The sequence below is a fragment of the Oncorhynchus mykiss genome, chromosome 11 (assembly GCF_057628025.1).
Source record: "Oncorhynchus mykiss isolate SJ-2025 chromosome 11, ASM5762802v1, whole genome shotgun sequence".
NCBI lineage: Eukaryota > Metazoa > Chordata > Actinopteri > Salmoniformes > Salmonidae > Oncorhynchus > Oncorhynchus mykiss.
In genome coordinates this window covers 50,795,110-50,816,401 of record NC_143032.1, presented here as the reverse complement: position 1 = coordinate 50,816,401, position 21,292 = coordinate 50,795,110, and the positions used below count along the sequence as shown (strand labels likewise).

General features: G+C 43.4%; 1 protein-coding gene across 4 annotated transcripts; it reads right to left on the bottom strand.

Annotated features, from left to right (window-relative positions):
• Nucleotides 1-1,678: 1,678 nt before the first annotated feature.
• LOC110535810 (leucine zipper putative tumor suppressor 1) lies at nucleotides 1,679-20,020 on the bottom strand. Of its 4 annotated transcripts, none has more exons than XM_021621110.3 (5): nucleotides 19,580-20,004; nucleotides 5,699-6,159; nucleotides 3,717-4,559; nucleotides 3,296-3,490; nucleotides 1,679-3,081 (listed from the first exon to the last, which is right to left on the bottom strand). In XM_021621110.3, exons 2-5 carry the CDS (start codon nucleotides 6,035-6,037, stop codon nucleotides 2,578-2,580), a joined length of 1,881 nt encoding a protein of 626 aa, XP_021476785.3. In that variant the 5' UTR covers nucleotides 6,038-6,159; nucleotides 19,580-20,004; the 3' UTR covers nucleotides 1,679-2,577. The 4 variants fall into 4 exon arrangements, with proteins under 4 accessions (XP_021476785.3, XP_021476786.3, XP_021476787.3 ...); XM_021621111.3 differs by lacking the exon at nucleotides 19,580-20,004 and adding an exon at nucleotides 7,119-7,277; XM_021621112.3 differs by lacking the exon at nucleotides 5,699-6,159 and having other exon boundaries at nucleotides 19,580-20,020.
• Between the last annotated feature and the right edge of the window lie 1,272 nt (nucleotides 20,021-21,292).

The following is a 21,292-nucleotide window of genomic DNA, read 5'->3' as shown; positions in this document are numbered from 1 at the left end:
GGTAGCATAATAAACTATAGAAAATGTATAAACATACATCAAGTATTAGCCTAGCCAAGCAGGCTCAAACCTCCAGCGACATAGCCATGTTAGCTTATGCTGGAAGTTCGAGCAGATGGTCTGTTGACAGCATGCTTCTAACGTTAGCGTCTATTCACAAAGGTATCTTCCGTCTGGGGGGGTTTCGTTAACATCTTCGGAGTTCGGTCCGAAATGTTAATATGCATCGCATGCTGTATGGTTTTGGAAACATTATCTTTCATATCAGCTAGAAAGAATAATAAACTAAATGTTAAATTACAACACACCTTATAGGGTTAGGGTTTCCATATGGCCATATTTCCATGTTACAGCGATTTGTTTACGGAAGACTGAGGTGACCACCTGTGCTAGTTAGCTATCTAGCGTGCTCTGAACACCTGTGTGTAACGGAAGGAAGTACACCAGAATAATGTAACTGAAAAATACAGGCAGATGCAACTGTGCTAAACCGGGTTAAAATAGTGTACAGTAAATGTATATTTAGCGTTTGTGAAATTGGTTTTTATGTGATACGCAAGTAAAGGGCTTCATTTTTCTAGAACCATATCGCATTTGAGAATCGATTTACGTTTAGATGGAGTATTTGACCGTTTTGGCAGCCAGAGCCAGTCTCCCTCTTAACATAGCATATACAGCAAGGTCCTTGGAGGGTAAGGAGTAACGGTAGGCTCGCCTACGCTCTTTAACAGTATATTTTCAAACTATTGCCAAGCTAGAACCCTATGGAGGATATCCATCCATCCAAAATACAGCCATGTTTATGCTAACTTTGTTCTAATTAAGTACTAATGTTATAGGACCAAAATACCAAAACATGTCCTTTTAGCCTGTGGTGGCTGACTGTAAGATCATTTGTAGAACTTCATTAATTATACATGCACTTGGACATATAATATATATAGGGTATTCTGTTTCATAATTTATGTGTGGATTTATTGAGTGCTTTGTTATTATACATCTGCAAAACAGCTAGTTCTTCTATGACCAGAGACCACAGAAAACAGCCAGTGTCCTTCTTTTGTACGTTGCACATGTGCTTTCCCCCTGCTAATTTATTCAAACCTCTTTGTGCTTGAATGTTGTCTGTCCATCAGAATCACAGCAGGATAAGGCTCCATCATCAGACTCATGAGCTTAACTGCTGTCCAATTACTGATACAGACTTTCTAACCTTTATGGTGTCATGTTGGAAAAGTAGATTTAAAAACATCCATGTGATTTGCAGAGATCTGAGTACCCATGTATTATATATTATTTTGAGGCCTCAATGAAACTACCTGTAACCCTTACATGTATGTAAATGCTATTGCTATTCTCTCTGTGTTTGTGTTTTCATTGGTTTGCATTGCATGTCAAGCACATCAGATTAAGGTTGGAATGATGCTCTCAGCCTGGTGAAACCATTGTTCTATTTACAGCCTTGTGGGCCTATATCCTAACAATAGTCCTTAATTTGATTTCAGCCTTGATACTGTAAGTAACAATCAGGCTGGGCTGAGAGGGAACAGGATTTAGTGCCAAATGTACCTCTGTGAGATATCTGTACCAGTGAGACATTCTCAGTGTAGTGTAGGATGCACTTTGAGACAATCATGTTCTCCTAGTCCCTCTTACAATGGAAGTGCATTGATATACGTTCTTTATCATCTCAGTTTAATTAGTCCCTTTCAAACCATAATCAGTACAATACTGCGTTGAACGTTTATATCCCTTATATCAATAAATAATACTGATGATAATTCACAAAATATACATCCAATGGTTTGACACTTAGGCAAACTCTGCTATACAGTTACTACAAAGAGTGGGGAGACTTCCGACAAAAAGAAAGACTGTGACACAGGTGGCTGCACTCCTCAGCATTTGTTGCCATGCGGCTACTATATCATGTTGCAGGAGAGAGATGTGAACTCCCATACACGTGCAGATGCCAGTATCTGTGTTGGTGCTGACGAGGGCATCCTCTTGTCTCACACCCTCTGCAATATCTCTGGCCATGGTGATGCTTGGGATCAAAAAGGTTAAATAGAATCATATCGCTGAGTCTCAGTGGTTGTTGTGGAGACTTGCAACATTATATGTAGGACTTGACACATGCAGAACGAATGCCTTAAGTTAACTATAGTACTGGGAAAATGCTCAAGAGGAATGAACATTTCGTAGACTACTGTCAATTGAACATTATGGGGCGGTTTCCTGGACAAAGATTAAGCCTCGTCTTTTTTTTGGTCCAAGTCTAGGTTTAATCTGTTTCTGGGAATCCAACCCTATGGGTAACATAACACAAGCTTAAAGCCTGCTTTACACAGTCATAGAGAACTACAGTGATTTTAGTAGTCAGACCCCAATTCTGTCATATCGTGCAGCAGTATGTTAGCCAACTTAATTATCTTTAAAACGCTGCCCCTGCCAAGGCAACAATGGATCATCTGTTTTCTGGACAGATATAACAAATTATGTGTTTAATATGATTGTTTAATTACCCTGTTGTAACAGTTGATGATTTTTTAAAATTATTCTCTGTGAGTTTCTCCCTCAAATTTCTGTGGCTATCATATCCTCATAGTGTAACCCTGAGCTGTGGATGTCCACGTCGAGCTCCGGCCGACTCTCCAGCTCCACTGTGAGCTCCTGCAGGATCCTCTCCAAGTCTTGGTTCTTCTTGTGCATCTGCAGATAGTTGAGCTGAAGCTGGTTCTGGTACTTGATGACTCTGTCCTTCTCCTTGTTCCACGTCTGTCTTTCATGCTCAAAGCTGTTCAACAGCCTCTCCTGAGTCTCTCTCTCTTCCCTGAGCTCCCCTTTCAGTCTCTCCACCTCTCCCTGGAGGGAGTCAGTGCTCATGCACCCTTCTCTCCCCCCACTCTGGTCTGACCTCTGCTGGGCCTGGGCCTCCAGTTTGGCCTTCTGCTGCTGCCTCTGTTCTTTTGCCAGAGCCAGATCCTTTTTGATTCCTTTGATGTCTGTCTCTAGTATACCCACCTTTTCTCTTAGAAGATCAGCCTCGTTCTTCTTGCGCTGGAGCTCATTGTGGCATACCTGGGGTGGAATAGATGAATTGTGTCATTATAAAATGCAGTTTGCCGTTCAACATGGAGGCCTAGTAGATAATGACCTAGATTCAGCATTGTCACTCACACTTAAATTTAGATCTGCTCACCACTAGTGCAGCTTCTGTACTTCACTAAAGAAATCTATTCTGTATGCATATCATACTACCTCTGATTTTCTTTTGACAAAAGAGACCCAGTACCTCGACCTCCACGCTGCGAGAGTGTATCTTGTCCTCTTGTTCTTTGTTCTGCTGCCCCAATGCCTCCATTTTGTCCCGAGTCTCCTTCAGCGAGACCTTGAGGCTTACGATGTCATTCAGCTTGTGAGTGACATCAGCCTGGGAGTCCCTGAGATGCTGCTTCAGCAGGGAGATCTCCCCAGTCTTTTGACATACCTAGTAAAGAATGCAAAAAAAAAATTGCGTTGAATCACTGGCTGAATTTTTTAAAATTACATTCTCTCTGGCCTGTGCAAACCCTGTGCAAACCTTGTGCAATGCATTTTCCTAGTGACCTGACCAGGAAATACTTTGGGCCCACTCAGTCACAACTAGGGCCCTGATTTTCATGGTAAGGCTATGTGGTCAGGAAAAATTCATGAGACATGCTGGCCGCACTCACCTCCCACTGGGTCTCCTCTAAGGTGGGCTCGAGCTGGGTTTTCTCCCTCTCAAACGACCTCAGTTTGACCTCTGTCAGGTCCTTTTCCTGGGTCATCCTGGCCAGCTCATCCTGGAGCCTCTGCTTGTCCTGTTGCAGCTGACTGACCTGCAGTTGCAAGGCCTGGTGGTTCCTCACGGCCCTGTGCGAGACCTGCCTGAGCTTGGTGGAGCACCTCTGCTTCAGGCCCTCCATCTCCTCAACACAATACCTCTGCCTCTCTTCGAACAGCTGGCAAGTGTCCACCTCTTTCTCCTCAAAGCTCACCTGCAGCTCATGCAGCTCTGTCTCACTCTCCAGCAGCCTCTGCTCCAGCAGCTCAATGAGAGACTCGTCCATTGAGATGGGAGAGCGATTACAGCCTCCCATCTCCTCCAACAGAGGAATAGGCTGCTGAGTGGACGGTATGGAGACGGCATCCCTGTTAGCCTTCACTGCCCCTCCATTGCTTAGAGCTACAGCCCTAGCACTGGCTCTAAGGCCATTCCCATTGGTCCATGTAGAGCGGGGGGGCTGCAGGGGATGGGCCATGCCATGGGCTGAGCCTCCTGCACACTGAGACAATGGGCCTGTGGAAGCACTGAGGCTCCCATTGGTGCTTTGAGTAGGCAGGCTGGACATTGAATCCTGCCCAGAGTCTGAGAGTGTCACTGAAAAGGTGTCCTGTTTGGGCCCCTGGGAGTCTTTGGTCCTTTCTGGGGGAATAAGCAGGTGGGTGAGATTGTCGCGAGTCTCTGTGGAAGAGGTGCTCCTAGGGATGACTGGCTTGAAGGCTGTGGGCCGGATCAAAGCGTTCTCGGTATTCTAGAGGCAGAGGAAGGAGAGCAAATAATCAATCAGAGAACCTGTTGGTTTTAGTTTTCAACCTTCCTTTTAGCAATGGAGATGATCATGTAAGCAAATAGTGCTACCAATGAATAACCAATTATTTAGTGCTGACGAGAACAGATAACCACCCAGAAATTGGAGATTTGTACATGTAGAAGTGCAATGTAAGAATATACAGAATACATGAAACTGTCATGAAACATGAAACATGAGCTTATTCCATATGTCCCATCTGTGCTGTCTGGGAAGACCACCAGTTATAGAGAGAAAAGATGAATTGCCCTGCTCTGTGATATTAATAATGTGTTGCGCTGTTTAAGTGTGAGCGTTAATCCTGTGGACTCAGCATTCCTGTCCAGTGACTTCATGCCTGGAAAGCACTTTCTCTCTTGGGGCATAAAGGCCTATTCAGAGAGCAGGACTTGGATAAGACAAGATAGCATCACTGATGATATCTTACAAACGATCAAGGCATTGCAATCTGCAATATTTACTGATTTGAATTACTAAAATATAGCCTATCCATTCATTCTTAAGGAATATAACTTATAATACCTCGTGAGGGCTCCTAGGTGGCGCAGCGGTCTAAAGCACCACATCTCAGTGTTAGAGGTGTCACTACAGACCCTGGTTCAATTCCAGGCTGTATCCCAACCAGCTGTGATTGGGAGTCCCATAGGGCGGAGCACAATTGACCCAGCGTTGTCCGGGTTAGGGTTTGGCTGGGTATGTTTTTGCTGTCATTTTAGTCTTTCTAAAGTAATAATATATAGCTTAAAATATGTTTAAAATTCTAATTTAAATCTCTTGGACTGTCAGTCCTTGCATCTAGCTCTGTCTATGACATGGAGTGTGGTTACACACATTTGCAGTTAGGCTGAAACCCAAACTCAAAATTGTGGCTTAAGTCATCAACCTTGGCGATGGTTAAAAAGACTGGACAACACAAAGCTTGGTGTTTCAACAGAGGTAATATTTTTGTTTGCTATCTATTGTGCTTGTCTGATCTTGAAGTTGTGTTTGAAATTGCCTCCCTGGCTATCAATTGTACAACACAGAAATATTGACACAGGCAAGTATGTTGAGCAAGTATGTTGAGGAAGTCAGAGACTCACCTTCTCCAGTTTCCCAGACATAGTTGGCACTCTACAGTCTGGTTCCGTATCAGTAAAATGTCCCTGTCCTAAAAGGTTCTCTGTTAGGATGCCTCTCTGGTGAGTCGTCCGCGGCTTGTGGCTCACTTTTATATAAAAGAAGTCCTCACTCCTGCCTGAGTGAGAGATGGCTTTAGATGTGTTGTTGGAGGACCCCTGTGCAAAGCTATACTTCAGTAGGCCATCCAGGCTCCGGCCTGTCTTCCGGTGATGGCCTGCTTTCTTTAATTTGTACTCCGTGGCCTGACAGTGCTTGCTGTGAAGACTGTGACCTGAGACGAGGCTGCTGACGCTTCCCATGGTCTCTGAGCATTAGGGAAAGCAGAATGGATGTCCTGACAACTTTAACGTATTTTGTTGAAGAGGTACTTGTAGTGCGGGAAAAACTCATGACCCCAGGGAGATATTGTCAACATTTCCATCTGAAGGGAAGAAATTGAGATTCAACTTGAGATTTTTTGTTATACTTTTCTCACTATTACTTTCGCAACAAACCATACTGTAGACATACCCTCTTTTCATCATCCCTGCCCCGGGAGATACAAGGTCCCAGATGTTGCTAGCCATGATCTCAAACCCTCTAGGGAACAGACTTAATGTCTTTCAGTTGTCACTAGTTACTAAGTAGCAGAGGTCTCCAAAGTGAATGAGATTGCCCATGGGCTCCCCAACCACCTGGTGTCCTTTCTTTAAGCATAATGTCGACAGGAACAAAAGCATGGCTCAACGGGCCAACTATAATAGTCACATTAAGTAGTACGTATCTGATAGCTAATCCGTTGCAAATCATTCTTAACACGGCGTGGCTGGCGTGGAAGACATGCATAGCTGTCACTGTTAGTGTTTTATTTTGTATGGTGCAAGTGCAGTTGTTTTGAATGAATAAGGAGTGTTAGTATTCCACAGGAAGAGATGAAAAAACGGACAAAACAGGCACCTAGTAAGAACTCTTCTGCTCACCTTATCTTTTCATAGAAAATGCAATAATAGCTATGTGAACAGGGACAATAATCACAATGGACGAAACAGAATACAGCCTCTTGGTCACAGCATGTCAGAAAAAAATTTATATTTAGCTTCGTTCAGGAGAAGGATATTTTTTACATGTTTACATTGTTTGACATGGTACTGTTTGGCATGATACCTCACAATTTTCCTCAAATAATAGCAAATTATTGTTTTGATTTGTACCTTTTCAAGCACAGAACAATGCCAGATGCCATATGTAAACAATCTTTGACATCACCCCCCCACCCCCCCCCCCCCCCACCCCCACCTCCAGCCTATCTGTCTGTCTGACATTCTTTCACAATCCCTCTCAAATTCTAGAATTCACCACCAAAATTCATCACAAGACTAGAAAATATTCACATTGACTTACTGCCATGGCAAAGCATCCGTCTAGCAGACTAACGCGCAGCAATCCCTTCAGTCCTGGAAATACCACGTAGCCGTGTGTGTGTACGAGTGTGCGTCCCTGAATGAACCATTCATGCAGTGAACACACCACCACTATCACCAGCCAAGAGGGTACTATTCTGAGGGGGTGGGTCTTTCTTTGCTTTATTCAGAGGCGGCCCGGCTTTGCATAACTGACATGTAAATTCAGCTAGACGGAGATGGGACCTTGGAAGCCCCCCAGGGAATGGGGTGTATGACATGTGCTCCTTTTACCCTGGCACACGCCGCTCAAGTGATTAACTCCTTTTCCTCACAATGGATTCTTTAAACCCCCCCCGTACACCCCCAAACTCCCTCCGCCCCCTTTTCTCCATCAACTGACTGTGTAATACCCCCCCCCCCCTTCCCTGTTCCTCCCACACTGCCCCACATCCACTCTGAACAAACACCTCTCTGGCTGAAGAGAAATAACCCCTCTTTATCTGCTGAAGTGTGCCATTCTTTGTGTGGACTTTTGTCTGGTGTTTGATTTATTCCTACTGAACAGCAAACACCATATTTGAGTGTTAAATAAATGGCTACACTTTAGAATAAGGGGCAAATTGTGCAGTAAGAGTGATTTACTGCTGAGGGCTTTGAGTTGCTCTTAGTGCTGCTGTATCAGTTTCAGCTTGCCCACTTTCTCAGCCTATCTAGGAATATACTGTAAAAGTCAACCCTTGTTTTAGGCAAGCAGCCTAAATTGATTCAATCTTTTAACACACAAACCTTAATTGATCAACTTTTTTAGTTGATCAAGGAAATATTTTGTGCAATGTTCACAGATGGAACATTATTGATTTTAAGAATGTTAATTTCAAGGGCTTTCAAAATAAATCCATTTGTTGAGATTCAACTCCTGATAAACAACAGGGCACAACTGCATTAGTAGTAGGGAGATATTTCACCAAAAATCTGTAGATAATTGCTTTCATTTTATTCTATCATAGATATTCAAGATAATGTACATGAACTGTCTTTACTAAACCATATCAGAGGCTCTTCTTGTATTTAGGAAGATTTTGTAATTTCATCAAGATTACATAATTGAAATATATTATACAAATCCATCTGACCCTCGGGCCTCCTAGGATCACAATGATGTAAGGCCTTCAGTCACTGGTGAACAATTGGGGGTATTTGGAGCTACATTGAGAATGGGGTTTGGGGGAGTGATCTCTTTGCATGAGTGTGTGCATAGTGAGGGGGAGGGTTTGCTACACGTGCCCCCACCAAGCCACAGCTGACCTGCCTGACACAAAAGCCTGCCACACAGCGGACCAGCTGACACTGAGACACACAGTGACACGCGTAGCCAATCCATTACCTCATAGGCGAGAGCAGGGACATACAGGGCAGGATTTATACCTGTCCCACAAGGAACGAGCTGCTCTGCTCTGCTGTACCTCTTTAGCAAGCGGTCCTGTTTCGTACCTCGCCCCTCGGCTGGAAACCTCTGCTAAAGAGGTACAGTAGAGCAATTCGTGATTGTTTATACCGATCTAAAACAACTTTTAAATCGGTGATGCTAGACACAAGCGGTAAAATGCCAGAGGAAGTCGCGACTCTGGTGCACATGGAAATATCTTTGATTTGTCTCTATGACATTCAGAAGTTGAGCTATGACCTAGTCAAGGAGTCTAAGAAATTGGAAGTAATCTTCTACAATGTGTGACTCTGTCACTAATCCATTTTTTTGTATTTTTATTTATTTAAGAACAATAATTAAGAACAAATTCTTATTTACAATGACAGCCTACCAAAAGGCAAAAGGCCTCCTGCGGGGACAGGGGGCCTGGGATTTAAATAAATAAAATAAATGTAATACCAATGTAGGACAAAACACACATCCCAATAAGAGAGACAACACAACACTACATAAGGAAAGACCTAAGATAACAACATAGCAAGGCAGCAACACCACATGGGAGCAGCGCAAAACATGGTACAAACATTATTGGGCACAGTCAACAATTGATTAAATCACTTTCTGTAAAATAGAATATGTGCTGTATAATTAAATTGATGGTTGACATAAATTATCACAATAAAACATATTTGGTAGCAGAATAACATTGTATTTTCCTTATCCATTATTATTATCATTAAATAGCCTACCTGAAAGACGTAATGAGTATTGGTAAACTTCGTAGAATTGCAGAAAAGGAGCTTCAAAACAAACATTTTCTTAGGTCCCTTAATTTTCTTAGGGGGGAGGTGGTAGGGTGGGGGGTCATGAAATTTTGTGTCACACAGCCCAATGTTATTTTCGGTAGAATTGTGGTTAGGCCCCATCGTGGTGCGTAAACTGCGAATAGATGGACTGAGAAGACATAATTATAAAGTGTTGTTAGCCTCAAGTCCTCTCAGTCATGACACAGCCATATTCCAAACTCGCATATACAGTTGAAGTCGGAAGTTTACATACACTTAGGTTGGAGTCATTAAAACTTGTTTTTCAACCACTCCACACTTTTCTTGTTAACAAACTATAGTTTTGTCAAGTTGGATAGGACATCTACTTTGTGCATGACACAAGTCATTTTTCAAACAATTGTTTCCAAACAGATTATTTCACTGATTATTCACTGTATCACAATTCCAGTGGGTCAGAAGTTTACATTACACTAAGTTGACTGTGCCTTGAAACAGCTTGGCAAATTCCAGAAAACGATGTCATGGCTTTAGAAGCTTCTGATAGTGTCACGTTCTGACCTTAGTTCTTTTGTTATGTCTTTGTTTTAGTATGGTCAGGGCGTGATTTGGGTGGGTTGTCTATGTTCCTTTTGTGGTGTTTTGGTATGGTTCTCAATCAGAGGCAGGTGTCGTTAGTTGTCTCTGATTGAGAATCATACTTAGGTAGCCTTTTCCCACCTGTGTGGTGTGGGTGCTTATGTTCTGTTGAGTGTTCGTATTCTGCACCAGACAGAACTGTTTCGTTCGTTCACTTTGTTGTTTTTGTTCAGTGTTCAATTTCTTTATTAAAAATATGGACACTTACCACGCTGCGCATTGGTCCTCACCTTCTTCCACCGACGACCGTTACAGAATCACCCACCAACCAAGGACCAAGCAGCGTGGTAACGGGCAGCAGCAGAAATCTCAAGACTCCTGGACATGGGAGGAGATTCTGGACGGCAAGGGACCCTGGGCACAGGCTGGGGAATATTCCCTCCCCAAAGCAGAGCTGGTGGCAGCGAAAGCTGAGCAGCGGTGGTATGAGGAGGCAGCACGGCAGTGAGGCTGGGACGAGAGGCAGCCCCAAAAAGTTATTGGGGGGCACACGGGGAGTGTGGCTAAGTCAGGTAGGAGACCTGAGCCAACTCCCCGTGCTTACCGTGGAGAGAGGTGGACGAGGCAGGCACCGTGTTATGCTGTGAGGCGCACGGTGTCCCCGGTGCGCAGGCATAGCCCGGTGCGTTACAGCGCAGCGCCTCGTATCGGCCGGGCTAGAGTGGACATCGAGCCAGGTGCCATGAAGCAGGCTCAGCGCATCTGGTCTCCAGTGCGTCTCCTCGGGCCGGGGTACATGGCACCAGCCCTACGCATGGTGACCCCGGTTCCCCAGCATAGCCCAGTGCGGTCTATTCCACCTCGCCGCACTGGCCTGGCTACGGGGAGTATCCAGCCAGGTAGGGTTGTGCAGGCTCGGTGATCGAGACCTCCAGTGCGCCTCCACGGTCCGGTCTATCCGGTGCCTCTCCACACACCAGGCCTCCGGTGGCAGCCCCCCGCACCAGGCTGTCTCTCCGTCTCTTCCCTACATGTGCTCCCTCCTGCTCAGTGCTGCCAGAGTCTCCCGTCTGTCCTGAGCTGCCAGAGTCTCTCGTCTGTCATGAGCTGCCAGAGTCTCCCGTCTGTCCTGAGCTGCCAGAGTCTCCCGTCTGTCCTGAGCTGCCAGAGTCGCCCGTCTGTCCTGAGCAGCCAGAGTCGCCCGTCTGTCCTGAGCAGCCAGAGTCGCCCGTCTGTCCTGAGCTGCCAGAGCCGCCCGTTACTCCGGTGATGCCGGAATCACCCTTCACTCCGGAGCTGCCGGAATCGCCCGTCACTCCAGCGCTGCCAGAATCGCCATTCACTCCGGAGCTGCCGGAGTCACCCGCCTGTCCTGAGCTGCCAGAGTCGCCCGTCTGTCCTGAGCTGCCAGAGCCGCCCGTTACTCCGGTGCTGCTGGAATCACCCTTCACTCCGGAGCTGCCGGAGTCTCCCGCCTGCCCGGTGCTGCTGGAATCTCCCATCCATTCGGGACCCGTTGCTAGGGTCCCCAGTCCGAGGTTGGCGGCGAGGGTCGGCGCTCTAAAGAGGCCATAGAGGTGGGTAAAGAGGCCGGCAAAGACTATGGTGGAGTGGGGTTCACGTCCCGCGCCAGAGCCGCCACCGCGGACAGACACCAACCCAGACCCTCCCCTATAGGTTCAGGTTTTGCGGCCGGAGTCCGCACCTTTGGGTGGGGGGGGGGGGGGGGGGGGGGGGTACTGTCACGTTCTGACCTTAGTTATTTTGTTATGACTGTTTTAGTATGGTCAGGGCGTGATTTGGGTGGGTTGTCTATGTTCCTTTTGTGGTGTTTTTGTGTTTGGCCTGGTATGGTTCTCAATCAGAGGCAGGTGTCGTTAGTTGTCTCTGATTGAGAATCATACTTAGGTAGCCTTTTCCCACCTGTGTGGTGTAGGTGATTATGTTCTGTTGAATGTTTGTATTCTGCACCAGACAAAACTGTTATGTTCATTCACTTTGTTGTTTTTGTTCAGTGTTCAATTTCTTTATTAAAAATATGGAAACTTACCACGCTGCGCATTGGTCCTCACCTTCTTCCACCGACGACCGTTACAGATAGGCTAATTGACATTATTTGAGTCAATTGGAGGTGTACCTGTGGGTGTACTGTATTTCAAGACCAACCTTTAAACTCAGTGCCTCTTTGCTTGACATCATGGGAAAATCAAAAGAAATCAGCCAAGACCTCAGAAACAAAATTGTAGACCTCCACAAGTCTGGTTCATCCTTGGGAGCAATTTCAAAACGCCTGAAGGTACCACGTTCATCTGTACAAACAATAGTACGCAAGTATAAACACCAAGGGACCACGCAGCCATCATCCTGCTCAGGAAGGAGACGCGTTCTGTCTCCTAGAGATGAACGTACTTTGGTGCGAAAAGTGAAAATCAATCCCAGAACTACAGCAAAGGACCCAGTGAAGATGCTGGAGGAAACAGGTACAAAGTATCTATATCCACAGTAAAAATGAGTCCTATATCGACATAACCTGAAAGGCCGCTCAGCAAGGAAGAAGCAACTGCTCCAAAACCGCCATAAAAAAGCCAGACTATGGTTTGCAACTGCACATGGGGACAAAGATCGTACTTTTTGGAGAAATGTCCTCTGGTCTGATGAAACAAAAATAGAACTGTTTGGCTATAATGACCATCAATATGTTGGAGGAAAAAGGGGGTGGTTTGCAAGCCGAAGAACTCGGCAGGGTAGCCTAGTGGTTAGAGCGTTGGACTAGTAACCGGAAGGTTGTGAGTTCAAACCCCCGAGCTGACAAGGTACAAATCTGTCGTTCTGCCCCTGAACAGGCAGTTAACCCACTGTTCCCAGGCCGTCATTGAAAATAAGAATTTGTTCTTAACTGACTTGCCTGGTTAAATAAAGGTAAAATAAAAAAAAAAATAAAAAAAAATCCCAACTGTGAAACACGGTGGTGGCATCATCATGTTGAGGGGGGGCTTTGCTGCAGGAGGGACTGGTGCATTTTACAAAATAGATGGCATCATGGGGGTAGGAAAAATATGTGGATATATTGAAGCAACATCTCAATACATTAGTCAGGAAGTTAAATCTTGGTCGCAAATGGGTCTTCCAAATGGACAATGACCCCAAGCATACTTACAAAGTTGTGGCAAAATGGCTTAAGGACAACACAGTCAAGGTATTGGAGTAGCAATCACAAAGCCCTGACCTCAAGCCTATATGTGTGGGCAGAACTGAAAAAGCATGTGCAGTCGAAGAGGCCTCCATACCTGACTCAGTTACACCAGCCTTGTCAGGAGGAATGGACCAAAATTCACCCAACTTATTGTAGGAAGCTTGTGGAAGGCTACCCGAAGCGTTTGACCCAAGTTAAACAATTTAAAGGCAATGCTACCAAGTACTAATTGAGTGTATGTAAACTTCTGACCCACTGGAAATGTGATGAAAGAAATTAAAGCTGAAATAAATCATCCTCTCTACTATTATTCTGACTTTTCACATTCTTAAAATAAAGTGGTGATCCTAACTGACCTAAGACAGGGATTTTTTACTAGGATTAAATGTCAGGAATTGTGAAAAACTGAGTTTAAATGTATTTGGCTAAGGTGTATGTAAACTTCTGACTTCAACTGTGGATTGTGAGTGTGTGTATGTGTGTGTGAATGTGAGACACCAAAAAGGACAACAAAAACCTTTCCAGGGTTTGATGAGGTGAATAATTGAAAAGGAAGGCTCTGTCTCTATATGTATATGCTGTCAAGGATTCTCCTCACATAGCTTGACATTGTTCCTTGTGCATTGTGTGGCCAAGTTGAAAGTATGAGTTATCTTCGTTAAACTAAATGACACTCTGCTGGGAATGATGTGGGAGACAGAGACAAGCATCGATCTGTCACTTTCCCTCTTATTCTCCTGCTATCCATCCATCCAGCTTGTACATGCTCTAGTGTGATTTCTCCTCAGAGCATACAATGGCAGCTAATTGGATAATCCACTTAGTACATTGGTGAGGAGGCTGTGAGTGAATGACCCCTCAGCTCTGAATAGGGAATCGCACACGCTCATTCCTACTGCCATTGAGGGAAGAGAGAGAGAGTTTTTCTGTGTCTGTGTGCGAGTGAGTGATATCAATGACAATGTCAACATTATGTTTGAAGTGAGTATGGGTATTTTGTAGGCTACCCTGAGTGCCCTTCAATCAATCATTTTGAGTGGTGGAGGAAAGGGCCTTGTGTGGATGGGGGGAAAAGTTAAATGACTGGTTGTGGTGAAGTGAGCATGTGCTAGTCATTAATGAAACATCATTGCTTTTCATTAAGGTAAGAACAGCCAGGTCCGTTTTAATGGAGGCCTATCTCTGAAATTAGAATGCTTGCCTGAAGCGATTCAACCCTTTCAAATGAGACATTAGGCCGACAAACAATCAACCGTTACTCTACAAAGGTGATGCTCATTCTATGAATTTGCATTTCTGGGGTGCCCGGTGATAACATTCTGAAAGGCATTTGCATAAGCCTAGCAGCTGGACTCCGTACAAGGAGAAACTTGTTTTAAATTGCATCCAAATGGTACCCTTAATTAATGACCAGGCCAAAGAAAGTATGTTTGTAAGTGACAAGGCTTTATGCCTAATGTATTATTGCATATCCTTACTGAGCCACACTATCCACATTCTACATTGATTATTGCTCTCTGATGTCTGTACACTTAACGTACTGAAGTGGCTGGAATCTATCCAAAAACTGTTTTAGAGAGTTGTGTGCATCGTACATTAGATGCTACAGATCAGTAGCCTCTCCGTAGTCATAAAATATTTACTTCTTAGGCTTTTATCTCTGAGTCAGACTAAAAATGAAAGGCCACAGTGAAAAGCAAGGCAGCAAATAGCAGTATTTGTCTACCTTTATCGAAAAGTGAAACTGTAGAGACCCATACTACTTGCATCCACTTACAGATAAGTAGTAACTTTCAAAGTAAGTTCAGTAGGTAAAAGTATCTCTGGGCCTAACCTTCTTCAATAATGCTGGACCACAGATAGAAAGCTTGTGAACCTCCCCAAAAAATTAGAAGCCCCCAAAAAGTGACAAGAGTGTCTTCTGAGCTACATTAGAGGGGAAGTGAATTTAGCTCCAGACTTTCCAGCCTGGCCTCAAAGATACAGTATATGAAACATACTTACTATATGCATTTCTGTCTCAAAGTCTAGTTACTTGAAACAGAAACGAAAGTATGGAGGTTGGTTGGGGCGGATGGGTGGGTGTATACGGCGACCGTCTAGCAATCCAAAGGTTGCGTGTTTGAGTCGCGTCGGGGACAACTGTAGCATTTTTGTTCATCCTTCCCATAACCCTTATTCTAACCTTAACCCAATTCACATAACCTGCTACAAAAACTCTCCTAACATTTGTTGTTTTGTTCTCCTAACCACTAACGTTAATTCTCCCTGTAATTCTTCTTTGTTGTTATGATGCAACATGCAAAAAAAAGTCTACCAAGACGTATGATAAGTTACATCATCCAATTTGTATGATATTATACATCCTCTATGTCGTATGATATTGTACGACCGCTATTTAATTCATAATGTAACGTAACGTAATATATCATACAAAATGGAGGGAACAGATTTACATACCAAATCCTATGAATTTCCATGAGACCAGGTTGAACATGCAAATCACAATTGTCTAATTAACAGTTTGAACAAAAGTTTAAGTATTGGAGAAATAAAATCTGTAAGTGATAAAAGACAGTAACCACAAGTAGGGCCTGGAGTTTTTCTTGGTCATATGTTGTGGTCAGAAAAACAAACACCTGACACTAGACATAAGGTATGAGGTATGAATTTGAGAGTGGTTACATTTCTTCAATCCTACCCCATACGTTTATGTGGTGAGGCTGCTGTTGGGCTAAAATACAAATTCCAGATTGTGGCTTTAAGACTCATTCCGGAGCTTAGAACTAGTGTGCAAGGTTGACATTAGCCATTGATTGTGCAGCTGACATTTGAGGAATTCATGTACAGTTGAAGTCGGATGTTTACATACACCTTAGCCAAATACATTTAAACTCAGTTTTTCACAATTCCTGACATTTGATCAGAGTAAAAATGTCCTGTCTTAGGTCAGTTAGGATCACCACTTTATTTTTTAAGAATGTGAAATGTCAGAATAATAGTAGAGATAATGATTTATTTCAGCTTTTAGTTCTTTCATCACATTCCCAGTGGGTCAGAAATTTACATATACTCAATTAGTACTTGGTAGCATTGCCTTTAAATTGATTAACTTGGGTCAAACGTTTTGGGTAGCCTTCCACAAGCTTCCCACAATAAGTTGGGTGAATTTTGGTCCATTCCTCCTGACAGAGCTTGTGTAACTGAGTCAGGTTTGTAGGCCTCCTTCCTCCACATGCTTTTTCAGTTCTGTCCACACATTTCTATAGGTTTGAGGTCAGGGCTTTGTGATGGCCAATCCAATACCTTGACTGTGTTGTCCTTAAGCCATTTTGCCACATTTTGCAACAACTTTGTCCATTTTGTCCATTTGCGACCAAGCTATTATCTTCCTGACTGATGTAGATTGAGATTTTGATTCAACACATCCAAATCATTTTCCTTCCCACATGATACCATCTATTTTGTGAAGTGCACCAGCTCCTTCTGCAGCAAAGCAACCCCACAACATGATGCTGACACCCCTGTGCATCACTGTTGGGATGGTGCTCTTCGGCTTGCAAGCCTCCCCCTTTTTCCTCCAAACATAACAATGTCATTACGGCCAAATAGTTATATTTTTGTTTCATCAGACCAGAGGTCATTTCTCCAAAAAGTACAATCTTTGTCCCCATGTGCAGTTGCAATCCGTAGTCTGGCTTTTTTTATGGCGGTTTTGGAGTAGTGGCTTCTTCCTTGCTGAGCGGCCTTTCAGGTTATGTCGATATAGGACTCATTTTACTGTGGATATAGATACTTTTGTACATGTTTCCTCCAGCATCTTCACAAGGTCCTTTGCTGTTGTTCTGGGATTGATTTGCACTCTTCGCACCAAAGTACGTTCATGTCTAGGAGACAGAGATGAACGTACTATTGTTTGTACAGATGAATGTGGTACCTTCAGGCATTTGGAAATTGCTCCCAAGGATGAACCAGACTTGTGGAAGTCTACAATTCTGTCTTGACTGATTTCTCTTGTTTGTCCCATGACGTCAAGCCAAGAGGCACTGAGTTTGAAGGTAGGCCTTGAAATACATACACAGATAAACCTCCAATTGACTCAAATTATGTCAATTAGTGTATCAGAAGTTTCTAAAGCCATGACATCATTTTCTGGAATTTTCCAAGCTGTTTAAAGGCACAGTCAACTTAGTGTATGTAAACTTCTGACCCACTGGAATTGTGATACAGTGAATTATATATATATATTTTTGAAATAATCTGTTTGTAAACAATTGTTTGAAAAATGACTTGTGTCATGCACAAAGTAGATGTCCTAACTGACTTACCAAAACTATAATTTGTTAACAAGACATTTGTGGAGTGGTTGAAAAACAAGTTTCAATGACTCCAACCTAAGTGTATGTAAACTTCTGACTTCAACTGTATTACCTCAATTACCGCGACTAACCCCGTACAACGCCTCACTATTGTTATTTTACCGATGCTCTTTAATTATTTTATTTTTTATTTTTTTTGGCTTATCTATTTTTTACTTAACACAAATTTTTCTTAAAACTGAATTGCAATAAAATAACATTTTATTTGATTTAGGTAGTTTCTCCCATTCTTCTCAGCAGATCCGCAAGCTCTGTCAGGTTGGATGGGGAGCATCCCTGCACAGCAATTTTCAGTTCTCTACAGAGATGTTAGATCAGGTTCAAGTCCAGGTTCTGGCTAAGCCACACAAGGACATTCAGAGGCTTGTCCTGAAGCCACTCCTGCGTTGTCTTGGCTGTGTGCATAGGGTCCGTTGTCCTGTTGGAAGGTGAACCTACTCCCCAGTCTCAGGTCCTGATTACTCTGGAGCAGGTTTTCATCAAGGATCTCTCTTTGGATGCCTTTTAAGCAGGCTGTCATTTTCCTTTTACTGAGGAGTGGCTTCCGTCTGACCACTCTACCATAAAGTCCTGTTTGGTGGAGTGCTGCTGAAATTATTGTCCTTCTAGTTCTCCCATCTCCACAGAGGAACTCTGGCGCACTGTCAGAGGGACCATTGGGTTCTTGGTCACCTCCCTGACCAAGGCCCTTCTCCCCCGATTACTCAGTTTGGCCGGGACGCCAGCTTAAGGAAGAGTCTTGGTGGTACCAAACTTCTTCAATTTAAGAATGATGGAGGTCACTGTGTTCTTGGGGACCTTCAATCTGGTAACCTTTCCCCAGATCTGTGCCTCGACACAATTCTGTCTCGGAGCTCTACGGACAATTCATTCGACCTCATGGCTTGGTTTTTGCTTTGACATGCACTGTCAACTGTGGGACCTTATATAGAGAGTTGTGTGCCTTTCCAAATCATGTCCAATCAATTGAATTGACCACAGGTGGACTTCAATCAAGTTGTAGACACATCTCAAAGATGATCAATGGAAACAGGATGCATCTGAGCTCAGTTTTGAGTCTCATAGCAAAGGGTCTGAATACTTACGTAACATTTATAAAAACCTGTTTTTGCTTTGTAGATTGATTTTTATTTTATTCGATCCATTTTAGAATAAGGCTGTGACATGACAAAATGTGGAAAAAGTCAAGTGCTCTGAATACTTTCCCGAATGCACCGTACATTAGATTTGGGATTGGGGAAGCAAATATGTGTACTCATTCGCTGCAATAGCATCCCTACATTAGCATCGCTGAACCAAGCCTCATATACGGATGCTGTATTTAGGTATCTGGGCCAGTTATTTTGAGAGTCTCTTTAGCAGGCCATGACAATGTTAATGGTTAGTCTGAAGAGATTGCAGATTGGATATAAAAGAAATGCAGTTCCGTTCTGCTCTCCAAAGCCTGTCTTCTCCAGTTTTTATACACCCACACGTTTCTGTATTCCTTTTGAAGCAGCACTACAATGCATGTCTATGCAGGTACACAGTTTATCCAATCTCTCATCTTGTCACCAGATAGATCCGTCTGCAGGTTTCAACACATAATGTACACAGTGGTCACAATGTTTTTGTGGTTATAGCAGTGCACACCAATTTCCTTGTTTGTTGTACACTGGGGAGGTCTGTTGTCTATTAGAGACTAACTACAAGCTGTTGAAAAGCTGTAGTCTGAAACAGTATATTACTACATATTATATTGCACTCGATAGTGTTTAGAGACAGCAGTGGAATGCTAACACCTCAGTTAGGACCGACACGCCTGCACTCCAGAGAGTTGTTCTTTAGAAACAAGCTAAACACCTCCACAGAATGACAAACTTTTCTACTCTTTATTTGTTAAAATAAAGGTTCTTCTTCAATCATAGACGACAAAACATTTGCTCTAACTACAGTAAAACCTTGACGAGTCAGAGCACATTCACATGCTCAACTTCTTTCTGCTGCCTTTCCGTTACTTCCTAGCATGTTTACCCTGGGCTAGTCATTGATATGAACCACTTGTACCAAGTCACATCCAGTTTAGCAGCCATAACATTTGAGCCTTAGGTGACCTACCTCCATTACTGAGTGCTGAGCTACTTTCCCGGGTCTGCCTCTTCCATGTGGAGGATGGCTTGCGCTGCTGAGTGGGACACAAAGGGGCAATGTCTCTTTTTATGTTTGTGTTTATATTTTTCTTTGTCCTCTAAGCCTGTTTTTGTCTCTCCATACTGTGTGTTCACTTCATCCCATCTCCCAGGAATGGAGCGCTGTCACCCTCCCACAGAAATACATAGCTCCTCTTTTGCTATCTTCCTCTTTCTACCTCTCCTTTCTCCTTGTTCCTTCCCTCTTTAACTCCCTCCCACTGTCCCTTTCTCTACCACTCACTCACCCTTTTTCTTGCTCGCTCCTATCTCCCCCTCTCACTCTCCCGTCATCCTATCTATTGAGCGGTATTTCTCCACTCTGCTTTCTGCTCCCCTCCCTCTTCCTCTTTCAGCTCTCCCTCTATCTGCTCTCTCTCTCTCTCTCTTTCTCTCTCTCTCGCTCACTCTCTCTCCCCCTCCTTGGCACTCAGCCACAATATTCTGTTATCCATCATAACTCCACTGCCTGTGTGTACCCACATACCATCAGCCCACTGTTCTTATTGGATGGCTCCACACTCTTCTAAAGCTTTTCCGAGGCACGGTGATGCATGTGTGTCTCTTTCAGTGTGCACAATGCTGGTTTTGTAATTCAACCCACTGTGCCATAAACATTTCGAATCTATGTTGATTTACTCCACGTTAATAATACAGAGGAGCAGGCAAATCAATTATAAAACAGTAACAACTTAGTACGTAACAGCTGACACAATGTCTCTACTGTATTTATTTGACAGTTTGTGAATACTCTAAAGAATTGTGTGCTGAAAACAGATTGGTTTTAGATGAAAGTTAAACTCTGACAGTGCTCTGGGGCTGATGATATGACTCATCCTCTGTTTCTCCCTGGTCTGAGCGCTCAGTGTTTAGCTCCTGAGGATTAAACCTGCTTCACTGGTTCGTCCAGCCCTGCTCAATAATTCAGACAGGGATATATTTTGGTTCATAACAGTTATGTAACAGATGCATTCATGATCAGCTGGATGCAGGTTAGAACTCCGACTGTGGTGTTGGAGGAAGACGCATTCCAAACCTCTCATAGTAGCTCTACTTATATGCATTAAAAGTGACCTTTCTGTTAAAATGGATGTCCCTCCTTTACTATTTTCCCCTAACCCTACCACCCTTCCCCTAATTGGAGTAAACTAATGGACAATAATTCTTAGGATTACACTTCAAGCTTATACTGTACATTCTACATACATTTCACGGACAGTATATTTTACACAAGTTATATTTTGTCTGAAGACCATCCAGTTTTGATTTCTAGCTGCCGTATATATTTTTCCACTGTGCTGTGATGTTTCACAAAAGTTCTGAACCTTTCTATTCTCGTAGTTTCTGCAGATTGTAAATTAAAGATAAACACCATTTATAAGAGTATTAATATATTATTGATTGATTGACTATGATTATCAAATCCCCCATTAGTGTTATTTGCAGAGTTAGCTCTAAGTCAATGTTGCATTTTTTCAGCCATTCACTGAATCTGTGACCACAAACAAGCTACACATATGTGCGGTACCAAAACAAGTGATCTAATGATTGTCTCTTGGCAGCAAAATTTGCAGCACTGGGATGGTTGTATCCCCCAAATATATATAATATTCTATTGGTTGCAAGAATTTTGTATAATAAC